This window comes from Boleophthalmus pectinirostris, unplaced genomic scaffold (assembly GCF_026225935.1).
Source record: "Boleophthalmus pectinirostris isolate CB_2022bp ecotype Guang Dong unplaced genomic scaffold, ASM2622593v1 HiC_scaffold_12, whole genome shotgun sequence".
Lineage (NCBI taxonomy): Eukaryota > Metazoa > Chordata > Actinopteri > Gobiiformes > Gobiidae > Boleophthalmus > Boleophthalmus pectinirostris.
Window position 1 is genome coordinate 10,497,273 of NW_026571018.1, and position 26,816 is coordinate 10,524,088.

Genomic DNA, 26,816 nt, shown 5'->3' on the forward strand with positions numbered 1-26,816 from the left:
ATGTTTGACATTCTACAAAAACAATTAAAGTGACTAAATGAAAAACTGTTTGCGTGTGACTGTAATTCTATTTGAGAGGGACTTGTTTAAGAGCACAAATCAACTCATCTGTTGTAGTTCCAAATAAGTAAGTTCTTTATTATGGTCAGGGTGTATTAAAACAGATTAAAGTCCAACTTGAGTAACATAAATTTAGAAAGAACAGCACCTCCAGTCAACATCAGCTCTCTCTGAAGTTATTAAACACAAAATATCTCTGCAGATATGTCAAATTTAAAACCTGCTTAACCTGTGTGAAGTGAATAATCTATTTTTATTTGTTATACTTGGCCATGGGGTGGTCAGTCCAGGCAGGCAGCTTGGAGAGTTTCTGCTCCGTGGCGCTCTCTATAGGCCAACCCCAGGACTTGAGGAACCCAGTGAGGTCCATGCCCACCACCTCAGAGAAGGTCACTGTGTACAGGTTCATCTTGCCTGGGTTGTCCCAGGGGATTGTAGCGTCGTCCATGGCGTGGTATGCAGCAAAGACTTTCTTAAACGGCTCCCAGCCAAACTTCTCCTGAAGCTGTGGACACAATATTCATAAATAATAATAATGATAATAATAGGAAGGACAAGAAGAAAAAGAACTAATAAACAATTTGAACTATTCTTTGTCTAAAGCTTCCAGATCAAGACCAGTAGAATAACTTTAATCCTATAATATGAAAGTTTTACCTGTAAATAAGTCTCCAGTGCCAGCCATGTGTTCCAGTCATCCAGTTTTCTGCCATTATTCACATAAGTTTCTATAATGCCATTTCGATATTCATGGGTCAGTTCAGCCGCCTGTTTGGGACAGACAGGAGCAAAGGAAGGAAGGTAATGACTATTATGATTTCTATTTGCTCATGATTTTGATTTGTGATTTTGAGTGGCATGATTGTGCACAATTTGATGGAAAGTTCAGTATTATGTGTGTTTTTCTGTTGTCCAAGATACACTGTAAGAAGTGTTAAAACATGGTATCCCCAGGTTTGACTACCCCAAATTTAAGACTTTTTAAAGGCATTTTTAAGACCACTTAAATGAAAATTAAGACCAACATTGCACCCATTACGTGCGTGAAAAACACCAGATCTAATTCTAATAATGATCAACCAACTACGGTACTATATCTATCTATCTATCTCCCAATGTGGATTAAACCTACACTTCCCCATGCTCCATCCAACGTCTTCCTCCACTCTACTGATTGTTTACTCATTGCCGCCAACACCTGAATCCAAAGTATTGTTTGCGCAGACTCCAAATTTTCACATTGTTGTTTTTTTTCCCTCCCTCCATTTAACATTGCACTGCAGCCCGATTGAGTATAGAAAAAAAAACAGGCTGATGAAATTTAAGACCTTTGTGAAACAATAAGACTTGGACAACATAATTTAAGACTCTTTAAGGCCTTAATTTGGGAACATGAAATTTAAAGTCCTTTTTCCTTTGTCCTTTTTCAAATGTTGTGCTTCACTCCTTTTCCCCTTATCTTCTTCTTTCCACGACATCAAAAACTGACTTTCTTTTGCGATGAACTGGTCGTGAATTCTTGTCTGCCATTACAACAAACTTTGAAGACACTAAGAACTGATGTATTGGTTGAGTAAACAACAACAGTGTATGAGAGGCGAACATAAACCATGTAATCCCAATGTGCCGACAAGTCACTGATGCTAGAAACGTAGGGAGTTTGATTAACAACCCAACAGCCAATAGATAAAGAGGTAGCCTTCTTATCTATTGGCTGATGTTTATCAAGCCCCACCACGTCCACAGTTAATGGATTTTCATTCTTTTTTTTTTTTTTTTTGGTCATCATAATTACAAGGCTGCTGCATCTCTATAATTCTATTTTTAACTTTCATTGACAATTTGAAACAAACCAAAAAAAAATCCTCCATACAACCTCCATAAGACCTTTTCAAGACTTTTAAGACCCGGCAGCTACCCTGTAAAAGCCACACTGTTGTTTGTATAATCCTTTAGTCCACAGGAAGGCTTTAGGTACCTTTGTGTTTTTCATTTACATGTCTGATCATCCTGACCTGTACTCCAATGGTAATATAAAAGTGTCACCTCTCTCAGTGTCCCTAAGAAAGCCAAATGGCCAGCTGGACTGGCTTAAAACTGCAAATTGTTCTTGGGGAAGGGCTTGGACAAACGGTATTTAAGTATTGAGACCCCATTGCTCCGTCAGTAGTCAGTAGTGGGATCGTTTGTTACGGGTGCAAACGTAATAAACCTTCTCTTCGTCTTCTTCTATGTTTTGGTATTATTTTACAAGTAATTAAAAATAATAGACAATAACAGTTTTCTTCTCACCTGGTACATGTCCTTGGTAAACCCGAGCACAGTTTCAGTTATGAACACAGACCACAGATTACATGTGGCCTCGTTGGTGTGAGGGGAAAACTCCGTTTGCCATCTCTGCTGGTTGTGTCCCAGTTCGTGGAGGGGACCCCAAAGTCCTTCTTTCTGAATCTCTGAAAGACTCGTCACAACAGCAGCTTTAGGGGTTTGCGCCATCACAGGGTAACCAGCGTGCATTAAACCTGCAAACAAACAGCGCATAATAATAAAAATGATAATAATGCATAGTGCTTTTCTTGACATTCAAAGATTAATAACAATGAAATATGTTTATGTCCTTGGTAGTTTTATTTAATGTCTATAGGCCCTGTAATTAAGACTATAAATGTATAATACATGTCCATCTCAAACACTGGGCCTATATCGGTTTGCTGCAAAGTCTGGATACACATCTCAAGCAAAGCCAAAATATCTATAAATTCAAGTTGTTATAGAAACATATGGTCTGGTCACAGTATATAGAGAGCGGGTCTTAATATTAGAGCAATACTGCCTTCTGTATGTGTGAGTTGTGTGGTCCTCTGTATCTTTTATTTATTTTATTTATTTACTGTTTTTATCTATTTTATTTTTTTAGTACTGCTTTTATGTATAGATTTTTTTATTTTTGTTCCTTGATATTATTATTATTTTAATTATTGATTCTAATAGTTTCATCATGGTTGAAACATAATTCTGCTGGGTTTTTTTTTGTTTTTTTTTTAGTAAAATGTTTTATATTGCTATGTGAAGCACTTTGGAATCTGTTTTGTTTATAAAATGTGTTTTTCAAATAAAGTTGGATTGGATTGGATTCTGTAGTGCTGGTTTATACTTGTTGTTTCTTGTTTCTTGTAGCTGTTGTAAGTAGTTGTTATCATTTGTACGTAGTTCATGTAGTTAACCTTTACAAACTGTTCATTTCTTAAGCCTTCACAGTATGGTTCGGATAAATTTGACCCGAACCAAGAATTCCCTCATAGTAAGTGTCTATGAGTGTCAAATTTTGATCTACATATCTATTTAACCCTTGTAAGGTCTTCGGGTCTGTGGGACCGGTTTTCAGTTTTTAACTTCAGAAAAATTATACAAAGAATTATTTTTTCAGCCTGAGATTGTATGTGGTGTGTGTGTTTTGTATGTGGTGTGTGTATGTTGTGTGTATATGTGTGTGTGTGTGTGTTTCTTGTGTGTGTTTTGTATGTGGTGTGTGATGTGTGTGTGTGTGTTGTGTATAAACATCTAGTGCACCAATCCCAATTCTGTCAATGATGGTGTCCCATAAACAGTGTAATCCCAACATGCTGATCATTTGACAGATTTGATGAGATGTCTCTGAGAATGAAGATAAAAATTTGTGATTCATGTCAGAATGATAAATGAAAATTCAGGGTCAGAGAGTGAGTTTGAAGAGAATATCAGAATATCCAGGAGCCAACAGAGCCAGGAGTGAGCAGCTAGCTAGCAAAACGCAAGCGGACCTCAGCCATAGGACCAGTCTGCCAGGAGAAGGACCAACTTATGAGAGGTGAGCAGCGGTGCAGCAAGGAGGAGCAAATGATGATGTAATTGAAAAATTTTGGTGTTCCACTTCAAGACAGGGCTTCACATGGCTGCCAACATGATACTGAAGGCACCACACACAGTCACACATGTAGATGACATCAGGTCTTCTTTTGACATTTTCATGCCACCCCAGATCAAGAACATGATCCTGGACTGCACCAATATAGAAGGAAGGAGTGAGGAAGGTTTTTGATGAAACTAATTTAGATGCCTACTTTGAGATTTTTATCCTTGCCAGTGTTTTCCACGTTTTTCTGTCTTTTTGTGCACTTTTTACACTTGGTGTTTCTCCAAGTGTAAAAAGTGCATCTGCAATAGACACAGTGAAACTCTGCCCCTCATGTGATATAGTCTGTCATGAAAATGTCTGTGTTCAGTGAACTAATGTGTTGTTCAGAGAAATGTTGTGTAAACTCAAACTCACCTGTGTAAGTTAAATTCAAATGATGAATAGTTCACTATATAGTGTTGTGAGAACTTTTTTCATTTGTACATTGTTTGATTATTATCCAGTCATGGCTGTTATATGATGCATTTCTTGAATTTATTCTGTTTTAATAACCCTAACCTTTTACCCTTTTATTCAAAAAAATGGTAAACAATAGTTAATTTAACAAATTGTTAATACTGCTGAGAATTTAAGCATCTGCTGAGAAAAAAAAAAGATTTGATGTGAAAAGCCCCAAAGTGGAATGGGTCCACCAGACCCAGCAGGACTCCCTGTGTAACAAAAAAACGAAGACCTTACAAGGGTTAAAATGTTTCAATAGACTGTCCCACATTCATAAATATGTGTAATATATAAATATAATGTTTCAAAGAGCAGGGAGACCATATCTTTCATATTTTCTTGTTCTTCTTTTGCATGTATAAGACAACTGTGGTGTCCTAAGTGAATACAAGAAAAGACCTAGCTCCCCCTTGATTGACTTCTGTTCCTTATGTGCACCATAAACAGGATGATCACACTTTCACTGTTTTGAGATTCCCCTTTGCCCTGTCAAAAAACAACAGGTGTCTAATTCTGGGAACCTGAGGCATGGGGGAATCTCAAAACAGTGAACTCCTGAATTCTGTCACCCGCCCCATTACACACAGTCTGTACAGTTTCAAGATTCAAACTTTCATTTTCCCTTCATTCATGATAGATCCATCTCCCCAATGTCCTTGTAGCACTTGCACAAAACGTTTGTGTATTTTGGCAAAATTTAGTCCCAAATTCAGGATAAAAGAATGATGCTTCAAAACTTCCTGAATGTCAAAATGGGTTTAACCCGAGGATGTAGGGTTAAAAATGTAGTAAAATGTTTGGAATGCCAAAGGAAGCTCATGTCTGCAAGTGTTGGATTTTTTTTTGCATTTATTTCTATTTAACAGAGGGATATGTTAGATAAAAAAAATTAAATGGCACAAAATATACTTGGTCTTCTCCCACTTCTTCTTTCATGGGTTCCTGGGATTCAAAAGGAATGGTGAGGAAATTTGGCAACATCACAGGAGCGCAAAGTTTCGTCTAAGACAATAAACTCAGATCACTGAGACCAATAAAGTTTGTCCCAGAGGCAGCCATTTGGCCTGCCCATGCTCTGCCTCCGAGGGAACTCAAGTTTAATCCAGCTTTCGGAGCTTTCTGCAAGTGGTTTTCTTGGGACAGATACTTTAATCTGATAACACATTGATAAACAGCTGAAAATGTTCTTTCAGGAGAGAAATCAAGGAGAAGGAAGCGAGGAAAGAGAAATGAGATGCGGCCATAGATATATTGGTGGGTTTCGGGTGACATCACAACAGTTTCCAGACAATACTGTTTAATACAAATAGGGGGCAGCAAAAATTAATATTGTTCAAATTGAGATTTGTGTCTTCCTCTCCTGTGTCCATTTGGATTTCCTCGAACAGGCTTTTATTCAGTTTTTCATTCAGTTCTAGTCTTCCTTACTGGTTTAGATCCCTACTATCCTTACGACCTTGTATATATTGCTGAGCTATTTTTATTATCTTTTTCTACTTAATTTAATTTTTACGTGTACCACCACACCACACACACGAGGAGCAGGGGCAAATTCAAATTGCAAACAAATCAATAGTAAGGTGCAGCCATCTCCAAATTCTTAAGACACTTTTTTTCTTGGATGCAAAGAAAACAACTCACCAGATTTATAATACGGAGCACGGACAGCCTGGTGAACTACGACATCCACTCCAGTCAGCTTAGTGTTGGAAGGTGCTATCAGGTAAATGAGGCCCCCCCAAAAGTTCTGCACCTGCATCGTCTGAGAAAGGACTGGAAACCTCTCTGTAACTGCCGGGGCTCTGTACAAATCGTCCTTATGGTAAAGTGTGTCACTTTGACAGCTGATCTGCACCTGGAGACACAGCAAAGAGTCTGAAGGGATGAGAGGCACGACCAGATTTTTCTTATTAAATGTACATTGTGTAACTTTTGCTGGTGGAGAGTCCGCCAAATGCATTTCTCCATGGAGATGTTACTGCTTTGTCTGGAATGTTTCACAGAATGGTATTAAACCTTTTTTATCACCACAGAGACCAAACCAGACCAATTTACAGCTCAGATCTGTGGAGAAACGACCCCGCTCATAGTCAGAATGCCTGTTTTTCTCGGCATTTTTGAGCTGCTGTTTAATAAATGTCAGGTAGACCTGTTTAATGTAATTTGATGGAACATTTCAGGCAAAACAATGACATATCCATAGAAACAGGTAATCGGTCCCCAACCAAAAAGTTACATAGTGCACCTTTATGAACTGCGCTTGGTTCACAAAGAGGGGCAAAAAGGTGTGTTATTCCGGGCCCCAGGATCTTAGGGGGCCAGAATTGGAAGCTCTGTCTATTAATTAATGGTGTGAGTAGGGTGACCATATTTCCATTTGTGAAAACCCGGACACCTTAGGGGGAAGGTGGGTCAATTTTGTATGTTTTTTTTTGTTTGTTTGTTTGTTTTTTTACACACGGGTGGGTCAGGACTAAACCAGGTCTAAACCAGGACTAATCTTGGACTTAAAAGAGAAAACGCCGAGCAGTTTGTCCACAATTGCCGCGTTTACCTCGGTGAGGTGCGAAGCTCTCCATCGGTCCTTCTCGTGCGGTCAACTCCGAGCTCGTCCGAACAGTGAGTCCTGTTTCAGTTCTGGTTTAGTCCTAGTTCAGTCCTCCTTTTCAGTCCTGGAATGAGTCCTAGGTTAGTCCTGGTTTGGTCTTAGTTCAGTCTGTGGCGTAGGCAGCGCAAAAGTTTGATATAATCTCTGGTTAACGGGCGGATGCGGTGTTGTACTGGGGGATCTCCAAAAATGGAGCCGTGCAGGACTCTGCGCTGTAGGACTCCGTTACGGAATAAAAGAATCTTTGGTTCGTTAAGAAGGAGGAAAGTAACATAAAGACGACAGCCGCAATAAGTTTTAAGAAGGATGCAAAGAGGGTTGTACCTCTCCTGTCTGAAAAAAGTGTATAAAGTTTGTGCTGAGGGGTTTTACAGCCTTAAAACAGATATAATAATTGTAAAATATAAAGATGACTACTTCGCGGATCTCACCTATCACGGGTTACTTTTAGAACGTAACCCCCGCGATAAACGAGGGACCACTGTATTCTCACATCGCAACCTGTGCACATGGACTCACACTTGTCCCGACCGGGCGGGAAAACGGAGAATTTCTTGTACAAGTCATTGTTAAATGTGCATTTCGTTTCTGCGTGTTGCAGACTGACCGACTGTTTGTGTCTGCTCGCTCCTTCTGAGTCACAGAGAACTAAGAGAGACGCTCAGTTTTATGCCCCCAGTGAACGGTCATGAAAACCCGGACATTTGCATCACTTAAAAAAAAAAAAAAACCGGACGCCCCGGACAGGACGCAAAATACGGAACATGTCCGGGGAAAAACGGACGTTTGGTCACCATAGGTGTGAGTCTTCTTGCCCAAATTTCCCCTGGTGGGATGATAAAGATGATCTTTTATCTTCGATTGAAATGAGGTTCATCAACAACTCCGTGTTGACATATTGATCACAGTTGTTTTAGTAAAATAGGATCGTATTAAAAGTGTTGCACCTTCCATCCCTTCTTGACCATCTCTGTTGGGAAGGTGATGTTGCTCTTAAATGCAGGAGGCAGGTAGAGCCCAGTGCTCACCCACTCCTCTCCATCTGCGAACACACAACACACAAACTGTTACCATACTGTTACTATGGCAATTAACCATTTAAAACACAATATTATATCGGTAACCGTCTGTAACACCTGTCTGTAAAAGTCTGTAAAACCTGTCAGTAATAGTATGTAACACCTGTCAAGTAACAGTATGTTATACCTGTCAGTAACAATAGGTAACATCTGTCAGTAACAGTATGTAACACCTGTCAGTAACAGTATGTAACACCTGTCAGTAACAGTATGTTATACCTGTCAGTAGCAATAGGTAACACTTGTCAGTAACAGTATGTAACACCTGTCAGTAACAGTATGTAACACCTGTCGGTAACAGTATGTTAACATTTGTCTGTAACACTTGCCAGTAACATTATGTAACACCTGCCAGTAACAGTTGTGTAACGCCTGTCTGGAACACCTGCCAGTAACAGTGCGCAACACTTATCTGTAACACCTGTCAGTGACTGCATGTAACACCTGTCTATAACACCCATCAGTGACAGTACGTTACACCTGTATGTTATAGCTGTCAGTAACACCTGAAAGTGACCTATCTAACATCTGTCTGCAACACCTGTTTGTAACACCTGTCTGCCATACCTGTCTGCAACACCTGTCTCTAACATCTGTCAGTAACATTCTGTAACACCTGTTTATAACACCCTGTCCGTAACACCTGTCTTACCTCCAGTGTCAACACTCACTCTCACCCGTAGGTCCTGGACCGTGAGCAGCTGTGTATGTCTGAGGAGACTTTGTTTGAGGTCATCTGGATCAGGGCAGACCTTGTGCACCTCTGCTGCCAGGCTCAGGAGGAGCTTGTCCCTGGTGTTGGTTGCTGGGGAATCACGACTCGCCTTTAAACAGGGAAAAAACTAAAATTTTAGAGATATGTGTACGTACATGCCACAAACTATATAAATAAATGGACATAGCTAACCCACTCTATATGATCCTGGTGTTTTATTTTCACTATTTTGTTGTAAATAAATTTCTATTCCTAATATGGATCTCTGCGCCAAATTCGCCTCTATAACTGCTAGCCTCGTGAGCTTCATTTAACTGGAGCCAAACGCTGTAGATAACATCAAATGCACTTAGTCCACTTCTTTATACAGTCTTTGGTACATGCTTACGTGTATGAACTTTAAAACTGTTTTATGCACCTGGGGCAATCCTGCCTTTTTAAAAATGTCCACAAGTTTGGACACTGTCTGCTGATAGAAATAACTCTGGTGATTATGGATCTGCAGGAAGGAGGATATGTGGAGTGTCCGGGCTGATAGTGTCTGCTCGTCTTCTGGAGTCAGAGCTTTGTCCTCCAGCATATAACCAACAAAAAGCTTCAGGAGATGACTGAAGTGATGATCTTTCACAGGCGCACTGGGGTCAGGAGCTTTGTAGATGCCTCCACTCACTTTTGTTGACAACTGAGTTAGTCCCATTGGGTTGAGTATTTTGTTTCCTGAGAACATTTACAAAAACAAAAACAGGAATATAAGTAATTTCCATGCTGTTAGTTTTTTAAATACATATTCTGGTTGTTTTGATTAACCTAAAGGGCCTATATTACGCTATTTCCTGATCTTTGTTTTATGTTATAATGTTGTTTCTTCATCACAAACAGACCTGGAGTTGTGTTTTGTTTCATTCACACACGTTTAACACAAAAACCCTGCATATTTAGACTGAGGTTTTCTCTCAAACTTTAAAACTAACCACCAGTTCATGACACTGTTGAAGAGAAAGAGTTGTGTGAATCAAACCAAACACAACTCCGGGTCTGTTTTTGAGAAGGTAACAACATTCTAACATGGCTTAAAGCTCATGAGAGTCAATTTTGCGTAATATAGGACATTTAAAGTGCGTATTATGGTTTTGGTGATTCTCTAATTTCGACTTCATTTGTTGCAATAACACATGTCCAAAATATAAATTATAGTTTTACACAGGTCAAGAAGAAAATTTGTGAAGAAAAGTTGAAAAATATGTTCAATTTATAGAAAGTGGAGAGTTCTATTTTCTATTCTATTCTATTTGTCACAATGGGAGGAAGGAAGTCTAACCAACATTTTTTCCCCAATATTTTAAACATTATTTCAATTAAAAGATAGGTGTTCTCTTATATTTTTATTTGTCAAATAATAATTTCGGTGCTAGGTAACAGTTACGAAGTTCCCTAGCATAATGTCAGGAAGTAAAAATTTAAACCCAAAAATGGCCAAACTGGAAGAAAAAAAATGTAAATGTTTAGTAAAATCTTAATAATCTTAACATAGAAAATTACTGTAAGTGCTGAGGTTTTTTTTTTGTAGTGCCAGTGAAATGTTTGTAAACTGTGGTGTGAGATCCTTGTTATCATGATTAGATGTTGTGTTTATTCATTTATGTGAAGCGACTTGAATCTGAACAGTAAAATCTTTGAAACTCCAGTGTGTCCTGTAAGGATCTCTGTCAGATTCACCTTTAAGCTGTGGAGACATTGGTGGTTTTGTCTGTATTATAACATGCATTGTACATTTAAATTTTTATTCTTATTTTTATACACTTACCCACTCTGAATCAGATATTATGTATTCTTAATAAAGACTGAATTGCATTAACGTTGTTTTAGTAAAATGAGTAGTCCAACGTCGTAGGTACTTTTTTGGTTTTGGTGGATACATACCGGGGCAGTTCGTCAGATAGTTTAAGTCGCTTCGTTGAATGAAAGTCCAGGCTTGTCCTCCGACCACCAGCCCTCCTCCCTCTGCCACAAACTCCAACATTTCCCTGATGTAGGTGTCCTTCCAGGTCGTGGCCAAGTACACACTGAGCCCAGGCCTGAACTCTGTCACCTCAATATTCAGCCCAGAGTTTAGGAGAGGAGGGAGCGTGTGATAATCGTCCACACCAATCACCCCCATTCGACCCTGATCCAGCCAGTGAAGAGCATTATCCCAAAACTTTTCATTAGTGACCTGTTAAAAAAGAATAGTTTTTATTTAAGTAGGTGTTCATTAACAAATATATACTTAAAGTGCTCATATTATGTTATTTTCTGATCTCTGTTATAATGTTGTTTCCTCATCACAAACATACCTGGAGTTGTTTTGTTTCATTCACACATGTTAAAAACACTAACTCTGCATATTAAGGCTAAGTTCTTCTCTCAAACTGAAAAACTCTGTTCCCTGTTGTGATGTCATGTGGTAATACAGTTGTGTTTTTAAACTTCATACACCTTAACTAGAATTATTTGAATGATTTCAGCCCTGAAATTGCTAATCTTTACTGAACAAAAGGTAAAAGGTAGCTGTTAACTTGAAAACTATCACTTTATGTCATGACGAGGTGGAACAGAGCATTTTGACCCCATTCAGTCCCCAAGATATTTCAACTTCTCCACTTGATGCGTGAGACTGACAGTCGGATTGGTGCAGCGGCTGCAGTGATGCGGACCGTTGTAGTGAAGAGGGAGCTGAGCTGAAAGGCAAAGCTTTGGATTCACCACTCAATCTACGTTCCTCCCCTCACCTATGGTTATGAGCTTTGGGTAATGACCGAAAGGACAAGATCGTGGATACAAGCGGCTGAAATGAGTTTCCTCCGCAGGGTAGCTGGGTGTTAGAGATAGGGTGAGGAGCTCAGCCACATGGGTGGAGCTCAGGGTAGAGCTGCTGCTTCTCCACGTCGAGAGGAGCCAACTGAGGTGGCTCGGGCATCTGTTCTGGATGCCTCCTGGGTGCCCAGGAGGCCCAGGACATGCTGGAGGGACTGTGTCGCTCAGCTGGCCTGGGAATGCCTCAGGGTCCCCCTGGAGGAGCTGGAGGAAGTCTCTGGGGTGAAAGTCCCTATTTAGACTGCTGCCTCCACGACCTGGGCCCCAGATTAGCAGAAGAAAATAGATGGATAGAGATGTAGACAGACTTAAAGGATTACTCAAACATGTGTGAATGAAAAAAAACAAAACTCCAACATGACTAAAAGATCTACATGCTGTGACATCGCGCTGGGGGTGTTCTACATGTAGAATGTTCAGCAGTTACCATGGTGACACAATGCAAACATTAGTAAACACTATCAAAACGTTTTAAGATTTAAACAACACATTTTCAAGAGCCTGTGATCAATATGAGCGTTCATGGCCCTGTTTAGGAGTTTGATTTTCAACAAAAAGGTGAAAGCGACTAACTGAAAAACTGTTGGCCATTGCTTGTTTAACAGCACAAATCATCTCATGTGTTGTAATTCCAGCTACGTTCGTTCTTTCTAGTCGTATTGTGTTAAAATAATGCTCAAATTTAAGTCTAATATGAGTAACAGAGCTTCAGACAGAGCAGTGCCTACAAGCTTCAGGGTGAAAAATAAAACTTTCTCTTATAACACGGTAAAAGCTCATTTAAGTCTATTTTATATAATGTCTATTTTAAAGGTGCACTATGTAACTTTTTGGTTGGGGTGACCGTCATCGGCTTGTTTTGTATGTCATTCCTCTGCATTTGATGGACCTTCCACCAGAAAAGTTATACAATGCACCCTTAAGATTCTCCGTAGAGTACCATACCAGTAGGTTCTCATGTGCAGTTGCGATGATTCTGCCTTTGCCGTAGTAGCCTCCAGCCAGAAAGACTTGACTGTTGTCCCAGGCAATGGGGAAAGACAGAGGGCCATGCACCAGGATTTCAGAGCCCAAAGAAGTCTTACCGAAACTCAATTCAGACACGCCGTTAAGCAGATTCTTCCGGTCCTTTGTAAAACTGTCACTGACCCTGTGCAGAAACACCAAGAATACAGGTAACTATCAGTGATATCAGTGGCGATAAAAAGCTCATATTACACTGTTTTCTGATCTTTGTTGTTGTTGTTTGTTACTTTTTAAATCACCTCATGCCAACTTCTGTGCTAGCGGAAGTCGGGCTTAAATACAGTATGTGTATTGAGATATGTATCGTATCGGCAACTTCTTAACGATACCCAGCTCTAAATATAAGTGTAAAGTAAGACATACAAATGATTAATGTATGCCTATCATGCAAAATTTGTGCTGGATATTTTATTTGGCAATAATAAAAACATTTTAAGCAGCCTAAACTTGTGGACGTGGTCTAATCTCGTGCACATTTTAGACAATTCCTTTCCGCTTTTCCGTGTTTGATAGAGCTTAAAAAAAGCAAACAGCCTATCTTGCGGGACTTGTGGGCGGGAGCGGGACAAAATATTGCAGATGCGGGTGGGAGCGGGATTGAAAATTACAATTCTTTGTGGGAGCAGGCGGGAGTGGGACTGAATTTTCAGTCCAGCGCAGACCTCTATCCCTGACTTCTGCTGGCTGGTGTTGGAGCTAAAGTAACCGGTGGCAGATCTTTTACCCCAATGTATTTGGGATTTTAAGGATTGATCAGCTACTGTTTTGTTTTGTTCATTTAGTTTAGTTTGTTTATGGTTTCGTCTTAAAGTTACGTTATAGCATTTTTAACCTTTTAGCTCTACTGCACCATACATGAAAGTGGTTTTAATAGTTGACGTCCTGGGGCTTTTAGCTTTAGTTTAGTCTAAGTTCCCAGGTCATACTTTTAGTTTGCACTGTGGGTTGTTGTTGTGACTGCGTGGAAGAACTTTCCGTTTTGTTCTGGGTGGGGCTACCTCGTCTCAAGTCATCCTTGTTTGGTTGATTTTTAACATTTAATTCTGTTACAGGACTTGTTTCCTCCGTCCCTGGGGCTGCAAGTTTTATTCTGATTTTAGTAATATCTATTCATAAATATTGGCAATTTTTATCATTCTAACCACCTTCGTTAGCCTTTTAATACATTTTAATTACATCTTTTAAAGTCATGTCTCTGTCCTTTATTTACAAACTTATCTGTGGCCTTGGATATTTTATGACATTGTATTTTAGTATTTTAAACATTATTTATTGAAAAGGTACCTTAGGTCACATTTTGTTTCATTCACACACATTTAACACACAAGCTCTTCTTCTCAAATGGAAAAAACAAAACAAAACTGTACTCCACTGTGTTTTTAAACTCCATACACTTTGACTAGAGTCATTTGGAATCGATGAAGCCAGAAGCACACCCATGTTCACTTGCTATTTGGAACATGGTGGTTCGTGGTTTAGTTATGCCCATTTGTACACACAGTCGATGATACTTACTCAACATTCTTCCAGGATGGGATTCGTGGTTCGATGCTAATTCTCTTTCTTTCTCCAGACTCTGGAAAGAAGTACACACCAGCCACTGAGGAGACTTTGTTGCCCCAGTATTCGAGTAGAGCATTGCCACCTGGGTGTCGATAAGCCCAGTGCCAAGCCTGTGCCGCTATCAGCACCCCTCCTCCAGCTTTCATAAACGCTATTATCTCTTTCTCACTTCCCTCCACACTGAAGGCATCTGTTACAAACACCTTGATTCCTTGGTCACCACTAAACTTCTGCATAACTCTGATTTGAAAGTTTGTCTTGAAGGGACTGTCGGCTACTCCTCTGACACTCTCATGTACTCCTATACTCATGTTGTTCGAGTCTCCCCTCAGCCAGTTCAAGGAGTTTTCCACCAGATTGGGTAAGGTTGTCAGGAAGGTTTCGTGACACAAAGCGACCAAGCGCCCCTCGCCGTACAATGAAGCAGCAGCCTGGACTTTGCCTTCACTGTTTGTCACCAGGGGAAACGAATGGTCCCCACTTAAAATGAATATTCCAGGGACTGAGGAGCCTTCGAAATTCACCTCTGTGATGCCATTCATTATGGAAGAATAGGCCTGTTGTTGAGATTCAGAGGTGGCCATAGTGACATCTGGACCATATATCCTGCCAAGAGACATGTAAAATTATATAAGGTTACTATCATTTTAGTACAATACCATAGTAGATTAGATAAAGAAGTGGACTAAGGGAGTATGACGTCACCCACAGAGTTAGCTATGTCCATTTATATATATACAGTCTCTGGAGTATACAGATAAGATTTCTCAAATATCGAAATGCTGAGACTAATCAATCCTAAAAAAAACTAACACTAGATACTTATTTGAACAGATATTGATACTAAAAAGTCACAATTAGTCTTTCCTGAAAAGCTTTAAAAGAATCTTGAGCTGTATCATAACAAATATTTAATTCTTGCTTGCAGGAAAAAAAAAAAAGTAATAATAATAATATTAATTTCAGCAAAATTCATTACATTAGAATTGAATCTACAAAAAAACAAATAAACATATACAATGCTTTTAGCCACATAGATTAGTATATACGCCCATGAACCACTATGAAACCTACCTCGACCACTGGGGGATTACACAGATATAAAGCCACATGGTAACCTAAAAAAGTATGACTGTATTGCAGCATGTGCAGTTCTAAAGACACAAGTAAGGGACAATTGGATTGTGTGAAATGACCTGTGAGCATGGAGAGTGTAAAAGAGGCTAGCTAAGGACCACCACCTGTCACCATACGTGACAGGAAATATGGCAGAAGATCTTCCAGAGTAAATACTTTGAGGGAATGAACCATTTCATGACCAACCAAAACACCAGAGTAAGGCCATTTTTGGCTCTTCCTCTCCACAAACTGTCCTGACACAGACCTGCTGACACACAAAAGTGACACAAGCACAGTGTAAATGTTACTACAAACTGGAATTTGCCTCAGGATCAATAAAGTCTCTCTCTCTCTGTCTGTCTCTCTAATTATTATTTTTATTATTATTATATATATATATATATATATATATATATATATATATATATATATATATATATATATATATTATATATTATATAAAATGTGTTTCTCACCTTCCACGGTGGTAGGTCTCTCTCACCCTCATTCAGCTCGGGTCCTCTACCAGAGGCCTGGGAGCTTGAGAGTTCTGCGCAGTATCTTTGCTGTTCCCAGTACTGCACTTTTCTGGACTGAGATGTCCATTGTTTTTCCCGGTATCTGTTGAAGCCACTCTTCCAGTTTGGGGGTTACAGCCCCGAGTGCTCCGATCACCACAGGCACCACTGATGCCTTTACTTTCCAGGCTCTCTCCAGCTCTTCCTTGAGCCCCTGGTATTTCTCTAGCTTCTCGTGTTCCTTTTTCCTGATATTACCATCGCTTGGTATTGCGATGTCCACCACCACGGCTCTGCTCTGTTTCTTATCCACCACCACTATGTCTGGTTGGTTCGCCATCACCATTCTGTCAGTCTGTATCTGGAAGTCCCACAGGATCTTGGCTCGGTCATTCTCCACAACCTTTGGAGGTGTTTCCCACCTTGATCCTGGGGTTTCCAGCCCGTACTCTGCACAGATGTTTCTGTACACTATGCCTGCCACTTGGTTATGTCGCTCCATGTATGCTTTCCCTGCCAGCATCTTACACCCTGCAGTTATGTGCTGGACTGTTTCAGGAGCCTCTTTGCACAGTCTACACCGTGGGTCTTGTCTGGTGTGGTAGATCTGGGCCTCTATTGCTCGAGTGCCCAGGGCCTGCTCCTGAGCAGCCAGGATCAGTGCCTCTGTGCTGTCCTTCAGACCAGCCCTCTCAAGCCATTGGTAGGATTTCTTGATATCAGCCACTTCAGTTATGTTCCGGTGGTACGCCCCATGTAGGGGTAGAACAAGGTGCAGGCAATCAACAGCTATGCCCTGCCAGTGATCATATATATATATATTTATTATTATACATACAAGAAGCATAACATGGTGTACATCACGAGGAGAGTCAGTTCTGAACCATGGCCCCACATGTTTGCAGTGACCACCTGGAGAAAACAGACACAACATGTAAAATGTTTAAAAAGTGTACACAGAAATGTGTGTAAAAATGCGACTAATTATGATTATTATTATGGCAAAGTACTTTATACATAAATGTACATTTGCCAACAAAACCTGCATTCAGTACATTTTACAAAGAAATGGGACTGTACATTAAAACTATCCAGCCTTGTAATAACCTTTAAAAAACAGTAGAATACTGGTCCTTGTTTGTATCATATGCTTTGTACATTATCCCCCTGGCTTAAACAATTATTGTTGTCACTTTGCATTTGCACTAATTGTAAAGAATGAAAAGCAAATGCATGTGTAACGCACATTCCCATTTACACAATGACCAATGAGTTGGCTTTTACCTGTGATGTGTCCGGTCCAATGAGATGTGTGATCCCCCACACAGTCTGCTCACTTTTTAAGCAGAGAGAATGCCCTTATAATCCATCATGGTTGTGAGTAGAATCCCGCTGTCAGTCGTCCAGTTAGAATCCTTGGCAAAGGAGAAAATCAATTTGTTAGCTGGACAAACACATTTATTTAGGTCGACCTGGACAAACATTTATTTAGGTCAACCTAAACAAATGTTTGTCCAGCTGACAAACTGAATCTCATACAGGTATACATTGTATATTTTTAAATTTTATATTATACATTGTAATTCCTAAGGTGCAAGATGAACAGAGCTGCAAAAAGGAAAGCTTCACCTTTTTTCCCACCATGTTTTAATGTATTTATCCATGATCTTTTTACTACATTTGAACACCTTAAACACACGCAAACTCCTGTATGACAACAATTTATAGTCTACACCTTGGCCTTTTTGGCTAGTTTGAGTTTATTGCATAATCCTCCTCTTTTGCTTGGCCTCTTTTATTTTGATGGCATAAGCAGTGAGAGCTCCAAACATTTTTCAAGAAGGGGCAATAGGGGGTACAAATGTCTCATATTTAATAGTATTCAGTCTTCCTCTTTAGTGGTTTAAATTTGAACACGAAGCCAATGTGGTTCCCAATGCTATAGAACAGTAGTTCCCAGCCTTTTTCTCCCTTTTCTTACCTGTGGACAGTTATATCATACTTTCTAAATATGCCAACCCTTTATTAAAATTCACACAAAATCTAGTTTTAATCTATTAGTAAGAAAGACAGCGAAAACAGAAAATTTTTAATTTTGGTTTGGTTTAATTTGACCAAAATAATCTTTTTTCCTGTTGACAAATTGAATTTCTTCTTTTGAAAAGGGTTCTACCTGGATGACTGAGGGATTGTACACACTCCTGAAAAAATGTTCCTGACCTCCAGGTTGGGATTGACTGAAATAGAACTTTTGAGATGAAAGTGAATTAGATCAGGTCATCATGTATGAAACAGTTGCCTTGCAAGTCTCAAACATATCCAGACACATATTTACAAGGAGTGTAGTGATATAAACTAGAAAAGTTTGTGTGAGGCAGAACTGATATTTAGTATATTTCTAAACCATAATCTTTCTTTTCTTTATACAGTCTACGGTCTAAACATAATTTTCTGATTCTGTTGACACGGATTAACCTTTTACTTTTGTTTTTAATCTTTGCATCCTTAATTCTAAAGCCAATCCTAAAATGTAACATCAAAATGTAAAGTACCATCCGCTCTGTTTCCGTTTGGCGCATGCGCAGATAATTGACGCATGTTTCCGGTGCAGCGGCCATATTGGAACTCCACTTGTCAAGGGTAAAAGTCTCCGGAACCACAAACATGTACCGGTTTGGCAAAGCAGCTCTTAATATCACGAGTAAGTTTGATTTTCTGGTAAATATGTATGATAATTATGCCTTTGTGTGTGTTGCCATAGGTTGCAGGACCTGCGTATTTTGATCTATTATAATTTGACAGCTCGCCTTGTGACCTGTTCAGTAGTTAGCATGCTACAGGCTAGGTTCCTGTAAACATTTCTTCAGCATAATTTTGTCAGCTCGTAGTTTTATCCATTGTTGTAATTATGAGTGTTTAATCAATTGGACCACGCGTTAAATGCTTAGTGTAGATTTTAGCTGTTTATCGGTTGAGTAGTTTTTGTCGGTGACTCGTTCGTCCTCAAATAACCTCATTCAAAGTGTGCTAACCCAAAGTGCTAAGGTCTTCCTGAACTTGCACAGTGTCGACTTCAGTTCAGTCATATTAAATTTACAGACTTATGACAACTGTTAAATATATAATAGTTTGACTGTAAAGGGAGAAAAAAAGCACAGTTTCATATTTCACCAAAACATGAGCATATATTTTTTGTTTTGTTGATAATTTCCTGTATCTGAATTATATATAACTATATACAAATAAAACATAATTAAAATGTAGACCAGTAATGCTTTATCAATTATAACACCACAATGTTTTGCTGTCATACTAATCCTGGTACTCTGGTGTTTTCAGGGCGGGCCTCTCAGCAGGTGAGGCAAGGCTCCACCGTGACTCCGGATTTTCACGCCAAATATGGGACCGCCATAATGCTTGGAGGAGCTGCCTTCTGCGTTGGCGTGTGGTCATATGTAAGAGATTATACATTACTTTAGTGTGTTTTGATGGGAACAGTGAGCAGGGGGGTTGCCAGTGTTGTCCCTGAAGTAGAAAAAAAAGAATGTAAGGGTTTCAGCACAGATGTGGGAGGTGTTTTAGGTTGTCTGATTCACCCTTGTTCTAATAAGAGACTAAAACTTAAAATAATGCAAGGATCAAATCAGGGCTGCTACTAGTTAATCGATTCATGTTCTTGGGCTGCTCCCTCTCCTCCGACGCACCCATCTCTAGTAATTGATGTGCGAAGTTCTCATTCTTTTATAAGTAACTGATTATTGAAGTAATCAAATCAGTCAACTGGGAAAGTCTACATTTAGAAAATATCCTCTGTAAATATACTCCTGATTGTCTTCAAACTGCTTCACTTCAGTTTTAGTGGGCATTCTGAATAACAAATCGGTCATAACTTGTGACCCAGTGCTCGTCTTGCTTTTGTTCAGCAGAGAGCAGCCAACAGTCTCAGAATTGCATGTATAAATCTATAGCAATATGGTTAGATGGTCGTGTAACAGTTACTTGACTGGCCCCAATTTCCCATTCAATTAAGCACCACTTTTATGTGAATTAATGTTCCTAACTTGGTGATGTGTAGTGCATAGAAGCTGCTGTGAATTCTTGAATTTGCTTTAATATTTGACTTAATTCGTACAAGGGTCACGTCACAGATCCTAGGTGTCAATCTTTTTGTTTACAATATGGTTTTCTCTCAGGTTCTGACCCAGACGGGCCTCACGTGGAACCTCTCTCCCGTCGGTAAAGTGCAGCCTATACCGTGGAGACAGGCCGAGGAGGAGGAGTGACGACATCACTGCTTTGGTTGTACAGAAGATGAAAAATGTCCATTTAACGCCTGTGGTTATTCCAGAATATTCCTGTTCCATGTTCAATAAATTAACAGATTCTAAATTTTAGTTTTTGTTTGTTAAATTTTGTAAGAGTAGGCTTTATCATTTTGTTCGGAGATTTGTTATTACTACTGCAAGTGTCCTGTATTTACTAAGTCATTGGGGAAATAAAATACAGATAATGCGTGTAACACTTGACACTAAAAATTATATAGACATGGATGGTTCAAGAAGTTCAAAACTACTCATAATTTTGTGCCTCACGTGATCAAGACTTCTCACACGCCATTGGGCAAATCATAAGTCTCTACTATAACACATACAAATAATAAAATGAGAGCACAACACAACAGGTGCACTTGTGTAACCTTTTGGGTGGGCATCCGTCACCTGCTTGTTTCTATGGATGTCATTGTGCTGCTGGAAATGTTCCGTGGTATGGCATTAAACAGCTCTACTTCAAATTTATTTAATTGCAGATACCTACATAAACAGATTCTGACTGTGAATTTGGTTTTGTATCCATGATGATAGAAATGTTTAATGTCATACTTATAGGCAAAGCAATAACATCTTCTTGGAGAAAAGCATTTGACGGACCTCCACCAGAAAAGTTATGTAGTGCTGTTCTTTAAGAACAAAACCACAACACACAATGACCTATTAAAACAAGTAGGAGCACAACTCGAGCAACATATTTGGGGTTTAGGAAAAATGCGATGTACCCAGTGAAGCCTTTGGTTGTACGTGCTATAGCCTGCGTGTAACGGGCAACAAATCTGACGTACAGATGATGGACAACACCACTGACCAATCAGATGCAAGCTCTTACTCCCTCTGCACCAATCAGCGGCGAGGGGCGTGTGCTTCGTGACTCCCCCGTTTTGCGCTAAGGTCACCGCTGTCACTCCCGGAGCTTCTGCAGCCGAAAGAGGAGCGGGGACAGGCGGACAGACACCCAGACATCCAACCGGCGTCAAACTACAGCTAGAAACACACCACAACCGAGCAGCAAACATGTCTCTGTCCACGAAACTCACCCTGGACAAAGTGGATGTCAACGGAAAGCGAGTTGTTATGAGGTGGGTACCGCTATGCTAGTTTCCAGGATTACGCAAAATGAATGAAGTCTGCGTTAGCTCAGGTTTAAAAGAAACTTCCAAGAGGTTAAAATTACACATTAATTGGTAAGACTAAATTGAGTATCTCGGTTTGTTGTGGATGTTTTGTTCGAAGCCACAGGTGATTTCAATAAGCAGGAGTTGGCAAAATAACGTGATGACCGGAAGTAAGAAGAGTTGTCACGTTTTTGCCCATGCTACGTACGTGCCTCTGCGGAGATGCTGCATGGTGAGGAGAGCGGCATCCTAACTCACGTTTCACACCATTATATAAAACCTAACCTCACGTTAAATCACACAAACTCTTCTAAAATAAAAATGAACCCGATATTTTACCATGTAGGCCTGAATTCGATCTCCCACTGTGGCTGCTACCGAGATTCAGCATTTTTTATTACGCAAAATTGTCTCTCATGAGCTTTAAGTCATGTTATAGTAGAGATGTGTTTTGCTTCATTCACTTATGTTTGAGTAACTCTTCATTATTAGTCTGTCTGCATCGCCAAAGCTCAAAATGTTCTGTTCCACCTTGTGATGCCATGAATTCGTAGTTTCCATGTTAACAGCTCCTTTTACCGTTTTTATTTTGTAGAAATTGGAAATACCAGGGCTGAATTGATCCAAATGACTCTAGTGAAGGTGAATGGAGTTTAAAAGACACAATGGAGCACTTCCTGCATTAGTACATGACATCTAAAGGTGGAACAGTGTTTTCTGTTTTGAGAGAAGAACTCAACAACATAAAACCCCTGTATATTTAGCTTATTTTTGAGGAATGAACTCTCATCTAAAATCTCTTACTTGCTTGTCTTTATGGACATATGTTTAATGCTATACTATGGAAAATTCCAGGCAAAGAAGCAACATCTCCATGAAGTTAAGCAGGTGCTCCCCATCTACATCTTTAAAGACTGTAGTGCAGTTTAGTCTTCAAAAGTGCAGCAAAAACATTCTGAAATATCACCATAAATTACACGATCAATCATATGTGCAAAGAAAGAACTATCTCCTGAAACATGACTAGAGAGCAAACTAGACCAAGTTATAAGTCAGACCTGTGGAGAGGTGACCCTGCTCACAGTCAAAATTCCTGCTTTTCTAAGCATTTTTGAGCTATAAAACACCTGTAATTGAATAAATGTAAAATAGAGCAGTTTAATGTCATACTGTGGAACATTCCAGGCAGAGCAATCCTAAGAAACAAGCAGGTGACGCACCGCCAACCAAAAAGTTACATGGTGCTCCTTTTAAAGAAAATGTGTTTTTGCTCATTCCACAACTAGTACAGCTTCACAAGAGGAAAGTGCTGCAGGAAATTTCAAATTTGTTTCACTGTGACTAAGCAGAATCTAAATATGGACTTATATGTACATATCACAATGTACAATATAAAGGCACAATACAACTTGACTGAAACATAAGAACTTTTGACATTGGGAAATCACATTTTTGCCACCATTTTGAGGTTGGTTAACAATGTTGTTTCTTTACTTTGTGTTTCACTGTTTCAAGCCGATGTACTGTCCTTTTGTTTCTTTTGAGGACTGAATGTTGAAACAAAGTGTGGAGATCGGTGGTTAAATACAGTGAATGGTTGAGATGGGTGCACTCTGCAGCAGCATAGACTTTGACTGTGGCACATTTATACAGGTTTGGGAACTTTATGTCGAGGCTGTCTCACACCAAAATGTTTGTAGAGGTTTGGAGTGGGATGGGACAATAAATAATAATATTTACTGTGATAAAAATAATAGAAAATCGCCATTTTAAAGGTGCATTGTTTAACTATTCTCAAACACTTTTCTCTATGAAGATGTTATTGCTTTGTCTGGAATGTTTCACAGCATGGCATTCAACCTTTCTGTCTTCATGCAGACCAAACCAGATGAAGTTACAGGTCAGATCTGTGGAAAGGTGACCCCACTCAGAGTCAGAATGCCTGTTTTTCAAGCTTTTAGGAGCTATAAACCCATTTTTAATTTAATAAATGTAAGGTAGAGCTGTTTCATGTGATACTGTTGAATATTTCAGGCAAAGCAATAACATCTCCACATAGTAAAGAATTAGACTGACCCTCCACCAGAAAAGTTACATAGTGCACCTTTAACACTAGAATGTGCAGAAAAAAAGCCACTTAATCATGATGTTTTCTTTTGGATCATTATAAGTGGAAACAACAAAGTACAGTTCTTAGGTACAGTTCGATTCTATAGCCTCTGTTAGCTGAAGACTTAAATGCTTGTGAGTGTTTGGGCACCAGCCGAGTCTAAACCTGACACCAGCACTGCTCATGTTGAAACCACGGGCCGCTGGGGACAGGGGTCAAAGTTTGAAGGTCAAGTTTACCCCAAGTTCAACTGTAGAGAAGTTGCAACAATCAGTTATACTGTGCGATGCATTTAAGAACACTGTGTACCAAATAATGTTTCATTTCTCCACCACCTCTTAAAGGTCCTATATTACACAAAATGGACTTTTGTGAGCTTTAAGACAAGTTATAAGGCTGTTATCTGTGTTGTTTTTTTTCGTTTTTTCATTCACACATGTTTGAATAAACCTTTTTATTAGTCTGTCTACATCTTTAAAGCTCAAAATGCTCTGTTCCACCTTGCGATGTCATGAAGTGGTAGTTTTAAAGGTGCATTGTGTAACTTTTCTGTTGGAGGGTCCGTCACCTGCTTGTTTCTATGGATATATCCTTGCTGTGCTTAGAATGTTCCACAATATGGCATTAAATAGATCTACCATACATTTATAAAATTTTATAGTTTTTTTATCTCTAAAATACCTAGAAAAACAGACATTCTGACTGAGTGGGGTCGCCTCTCCACAGATCTGACCTGTAACTTGGTCTGGTTTGGTCTCCATGAAAATAGAAAGGTTTAATGCCATACTGTGAAACATTCCAGACAAAGCAATTACATCTCCATGGAAATGTTAAGCATTTGACGGACCCTCCACCAGAAAAATTACACAAGGCACCTTTATCCATTACCTTTTTACTTTTAGTTCAGTACAGATTGGCAATTCTAGGAATTAAATCATCGAAGTGAGTCTAGTGAAGGTCTGTGCAGCTTAAAAACGCAGTGGAGCATCTCCTGTTTTACCACATGACATCACAAGGTGGAACAGAGAAGAACTCTTTTGCTGGGTTTGTGTGTTAAACAAGTGTGAATGAAACAAAACAAACCTCCAGGTCTGTTTATGATGAGGGAACTGCATTATAACATAGATAAAAAATATAAAAAGCGTAATATGAGCCCTTTAAATGGCACTTCACTGATTTAGAAATTTGATTTTACCATTGGTGAAAGTCCAGACCTGTTTCTGTATGTTTGCATTTCCCCATAGAGCAGACGGTGCCTTCTACTTGATATTCTGAACATTCTGAACATACTGAACATACTGAACATGCATAAACCAGGAGCTGAATGAGGCAAGTTCAGCTGCAGCATTTTCCCTTTGTCTCTAGAACGTACTAAAACACACTTGAATTGAACCCCATGTCCTGTCAATCATCAGATCATCTTTGGACTATTTTTCCTTACAACCCCATGTTTGAAGCTGGGAGACATTTAGAGACATTCTATATGTTATACATTTAAATAATTATGCCTTATTTGACAACAGTCTCTTGCTAGTTTTGTGGCTTATTTATAATGTATTTTGCTTTTGTTATTAAAAATACAGTACATGCAGTCTTGAATTGAAAATTACACACAATATATTATAAGTCCAAACTATAAACAGGTTTGCAAATACAACTTGCATTTCATTTTTATATAATAGGGCATGACAAATGGGAATAATATTTAATTGTGATTAGATTTGTAATACATGTTAAAATAATAAGTTTTTATTCAAAGTTTGCATTTTAAACATGTCCTAAAAATGGACAGAAGACAAAAAAATGTCAGAAAATGTAACAGGTCTAAACTATAGAATTAGATGTTTTTATGCAGGTTGAGAAGACATTTTTTTTTTTTGCGTGTGTGGAAATGATGATACTTTTCAGTGGGATTAATCTTGCAACAGCCTTATTAAAAACTGTACAATGCCTATATATGTAACTAAAAAAAATACTAAAACTGTTGGCAGTTCAATCACTACCTATACTGACTGCTGTGGTTGTCTCCTTTGGCGGCACACTTCACTATTCAAGGGATTACTGTATTTCTGTGGGGAATTGTGTGCGTAATGGGCGGTTTATTTAGTCATTGTTGGAGCCGGTATTGTTCAGAGTCAGTGGCTTTACAGTGTCCATGATTCTGATTGGCCGCTGTGGTCATGTGATCTGATGTGTCAGTTCAGTGGATGTGCTGTTATGTAATGATGGAGGACAGATTGATTATGGCCCTATACAAACACACACATTCCCAGTCTGGTTTAAGGGGCCCCGGTGGTGGAGTGGTGGTCTTGAAATCCGGGAGGTTGATGGTTCAAACCCCACTGACCTGTGCATATTGTCAGTAAACGTGCCTCTTAGCCTAGACACTGTGATGACTACAATACACTCAAAAATAGATCTTGCTGAATTTGCTGTTGAATTTGGCTCATTGCAGGAGAGAATCATGTGGAAACAACTGCCTGAGATGATCACCAGGATGTTTTTCTGTCATGGTGCAATATTCATGTCAGGGCCTTTTCATTAACGTCATACTGTAAATGATGCCAGGAATTTGTAACATTTTCTGTTTGTGTTTATTCTGAGAGTAATAAAAGACAACATAAATTATATGTGTTTTTCTTTCTTTTTTTTTTTTTTTTTCCAGAGTTGACTTCAACGTCCCAATGAAGGACAAGCACATCACAAACAACCAGAGGTGACACATTTACTTGTTAAAGAGAGTTTAAAGTTAGACCTTCAGATTAACCCAGGCTCTTGTTTCCAAACAGGATCAAGGCGGCGGTCCCCAGTATCCAGCACTGTCTGGACCACGGGGCGAAGTCTGTGGTCCTGATGAGTCACCTGGGCCGACCTGACGGAAACCCCATGCCTGAGAAGTACTCTCTGGAGCCTGTGGCTGCAGAGCTCAAGAGTCTGCTGGGGAAGTGAGTCTGCATGCTTTGTCCTTATGTTTACAGGTCAGATGAGAATAGAAAGTGCTGCCAAAGCATGAGGTAAAAGAAAAGTGCTATGACATCGACTGCTGTAGAATATAATGGGAACAAGCTCTGAACTTCCACGCTGTATTTCCACACAAAGCAGCAGTGCAAGACACACACAACAGACCCTCGACAGAGCTCTGTCTCTCTGCTGTCATCAGTGCATGCTGTCCTCATAGTGTATTTAGACACAGGTGAACGAAAACAACACCTCATTTGCGAATAACTTCAGGGAAGCAGGCACTGGCGTACTTTGCACGGGGCTCTGTTGCTTGAAGTGCATTGTCATAGAAATACGTTTGGTGATCTGATGATGATGATGGA

The 26,816-nt window shown here is 39.4% G+C and overlaps 3 protein-coding genes across 3 annotated transcripts in view; 2 read left to right on the top strand and 1 right to left on the bottom strand.

Annotated features, from left to right (window-relative positions):
• Positions 1 to 21,217, bottom strand: LOC110156457 (TRPM8 channel-associated factor homolog). Its single transcript, XM_055148712.1, has 13 exons — positions 21,077 to 21,217; positions 17,222 to 17,352; positions 16,776 to 16,849; positions 14,253 to 14,906; positions 12,657 to 12,861; positions 10,779 to 11,070; positions 9,277 to 9,575; positions 8,796 to 8,967; positions 8,012 to 8,106; positions 6,098 to 6,311; positions 2,353 to 2,582; positions 718 to 828; positions 1 to 565 (listed from the first exon to the last, which is right to left on the bottom strand). Exons 3-13 carry the CDS (start codon positions 16,832 to 16,834, stop codon positions 314 to 316), a joined length of 2,583 nt encoding a protein of 860 aa, XP_055004687.1. The 5' UTR covers positions 16,835 to 16,849; positions 17,222 to 17,352; positions 21,077 to 21,217; the 3' UTR covers positions 1 to 313.
• LOC110156470 (cytochrome c oxidase subunit 7B, mitochondrial) lies at positions 18,500 to 20,331 on the top strand. Its single transcript, XM_020920674.2, has 3 exons — positions 18,500 to 18,638; positions 19,277 to 19,392; positions 20,131 to 20,331. Exons 1-3 carry the CDS (start codon positions 18,602 to 18,604, stop codon positions 20,218 to 20,220), a joined length of 243 nt encoding a protein of 80 aa, XP_020776333.1. The 5' UTR covers positions 18,500 to 18,601; the 3' UTR covers positions 20,221 to 20,331.
• The window catches only part of pgk1 (phosphoglycerate kinase 1), a 16,116-nt gene continuing 10,448 nt past the window's right edge, over positions 21,149 to 26,816 (top strand). Inside the window, exons 1-3 of the mRNA XM_020920626.2 lie at positions 21,149 to 21,347; positions 26,159 to 26,209; positions 26,283 to 26,438. Of these exons, the coding sequence (XP_020776285.2) occupies positions 21,283 to 21,347; positions 26,159 to 26,209; positions 26,283 to 26,438 (272 nt within the window). The 5' untranslated portion in view covers positions 21,149 to 21,282. The remainder of the gene's footprint in view (positions 21,348 to 26,158; positions 26,210 to 26,282; positions 26,439 to 26,816) is intronic.

Bases quoted from the DNA above. Each gene is read 5' to 3' on its own strand.
- LOC110156470 (XM_020920674.2), top strand. From the start codon at position 18,602: ATGTACCGGTTTGGCAAAGCAGCTCTTAATATCACGA. The intron at 18,639-19,276 runs GTAAGTTTGATT...TGGTGTTTTCAG, and splicing joins AGCAGCTCTTAATATCACGA to GGCGGGCCTCTCAGCAGGTG. The intron at 19,393-20,130 runs GTAAGAGATTAT...GTTTTCTCTCAG, and splicing joins GCGTTGGCGTGTGGTCATAT to GTTCTGACCCAGACGGGCCT.
- LOC110156457 (XM_055148712.1), bottom strand. From the start codon at position 16,834: ATGTGGGGCCATGGTTCAGAACTGACTCTCCTCGTGATGTACACCATG. The intron at 8,107-8,795 runs GTAAGACAGGTG...GTGTGTTCGCAG, and splicing joins AGTGAGTGTTGACACTGGAG to ATGGAGAGGAGTGGGTGAGC. The intron at 829-2,352 runs GTGAGAAGAAAA...TGTCCCAAACAG, and splicing joins TTACCAAGGACATGTACCAG to GCGGCTGAACTGACCCATGA.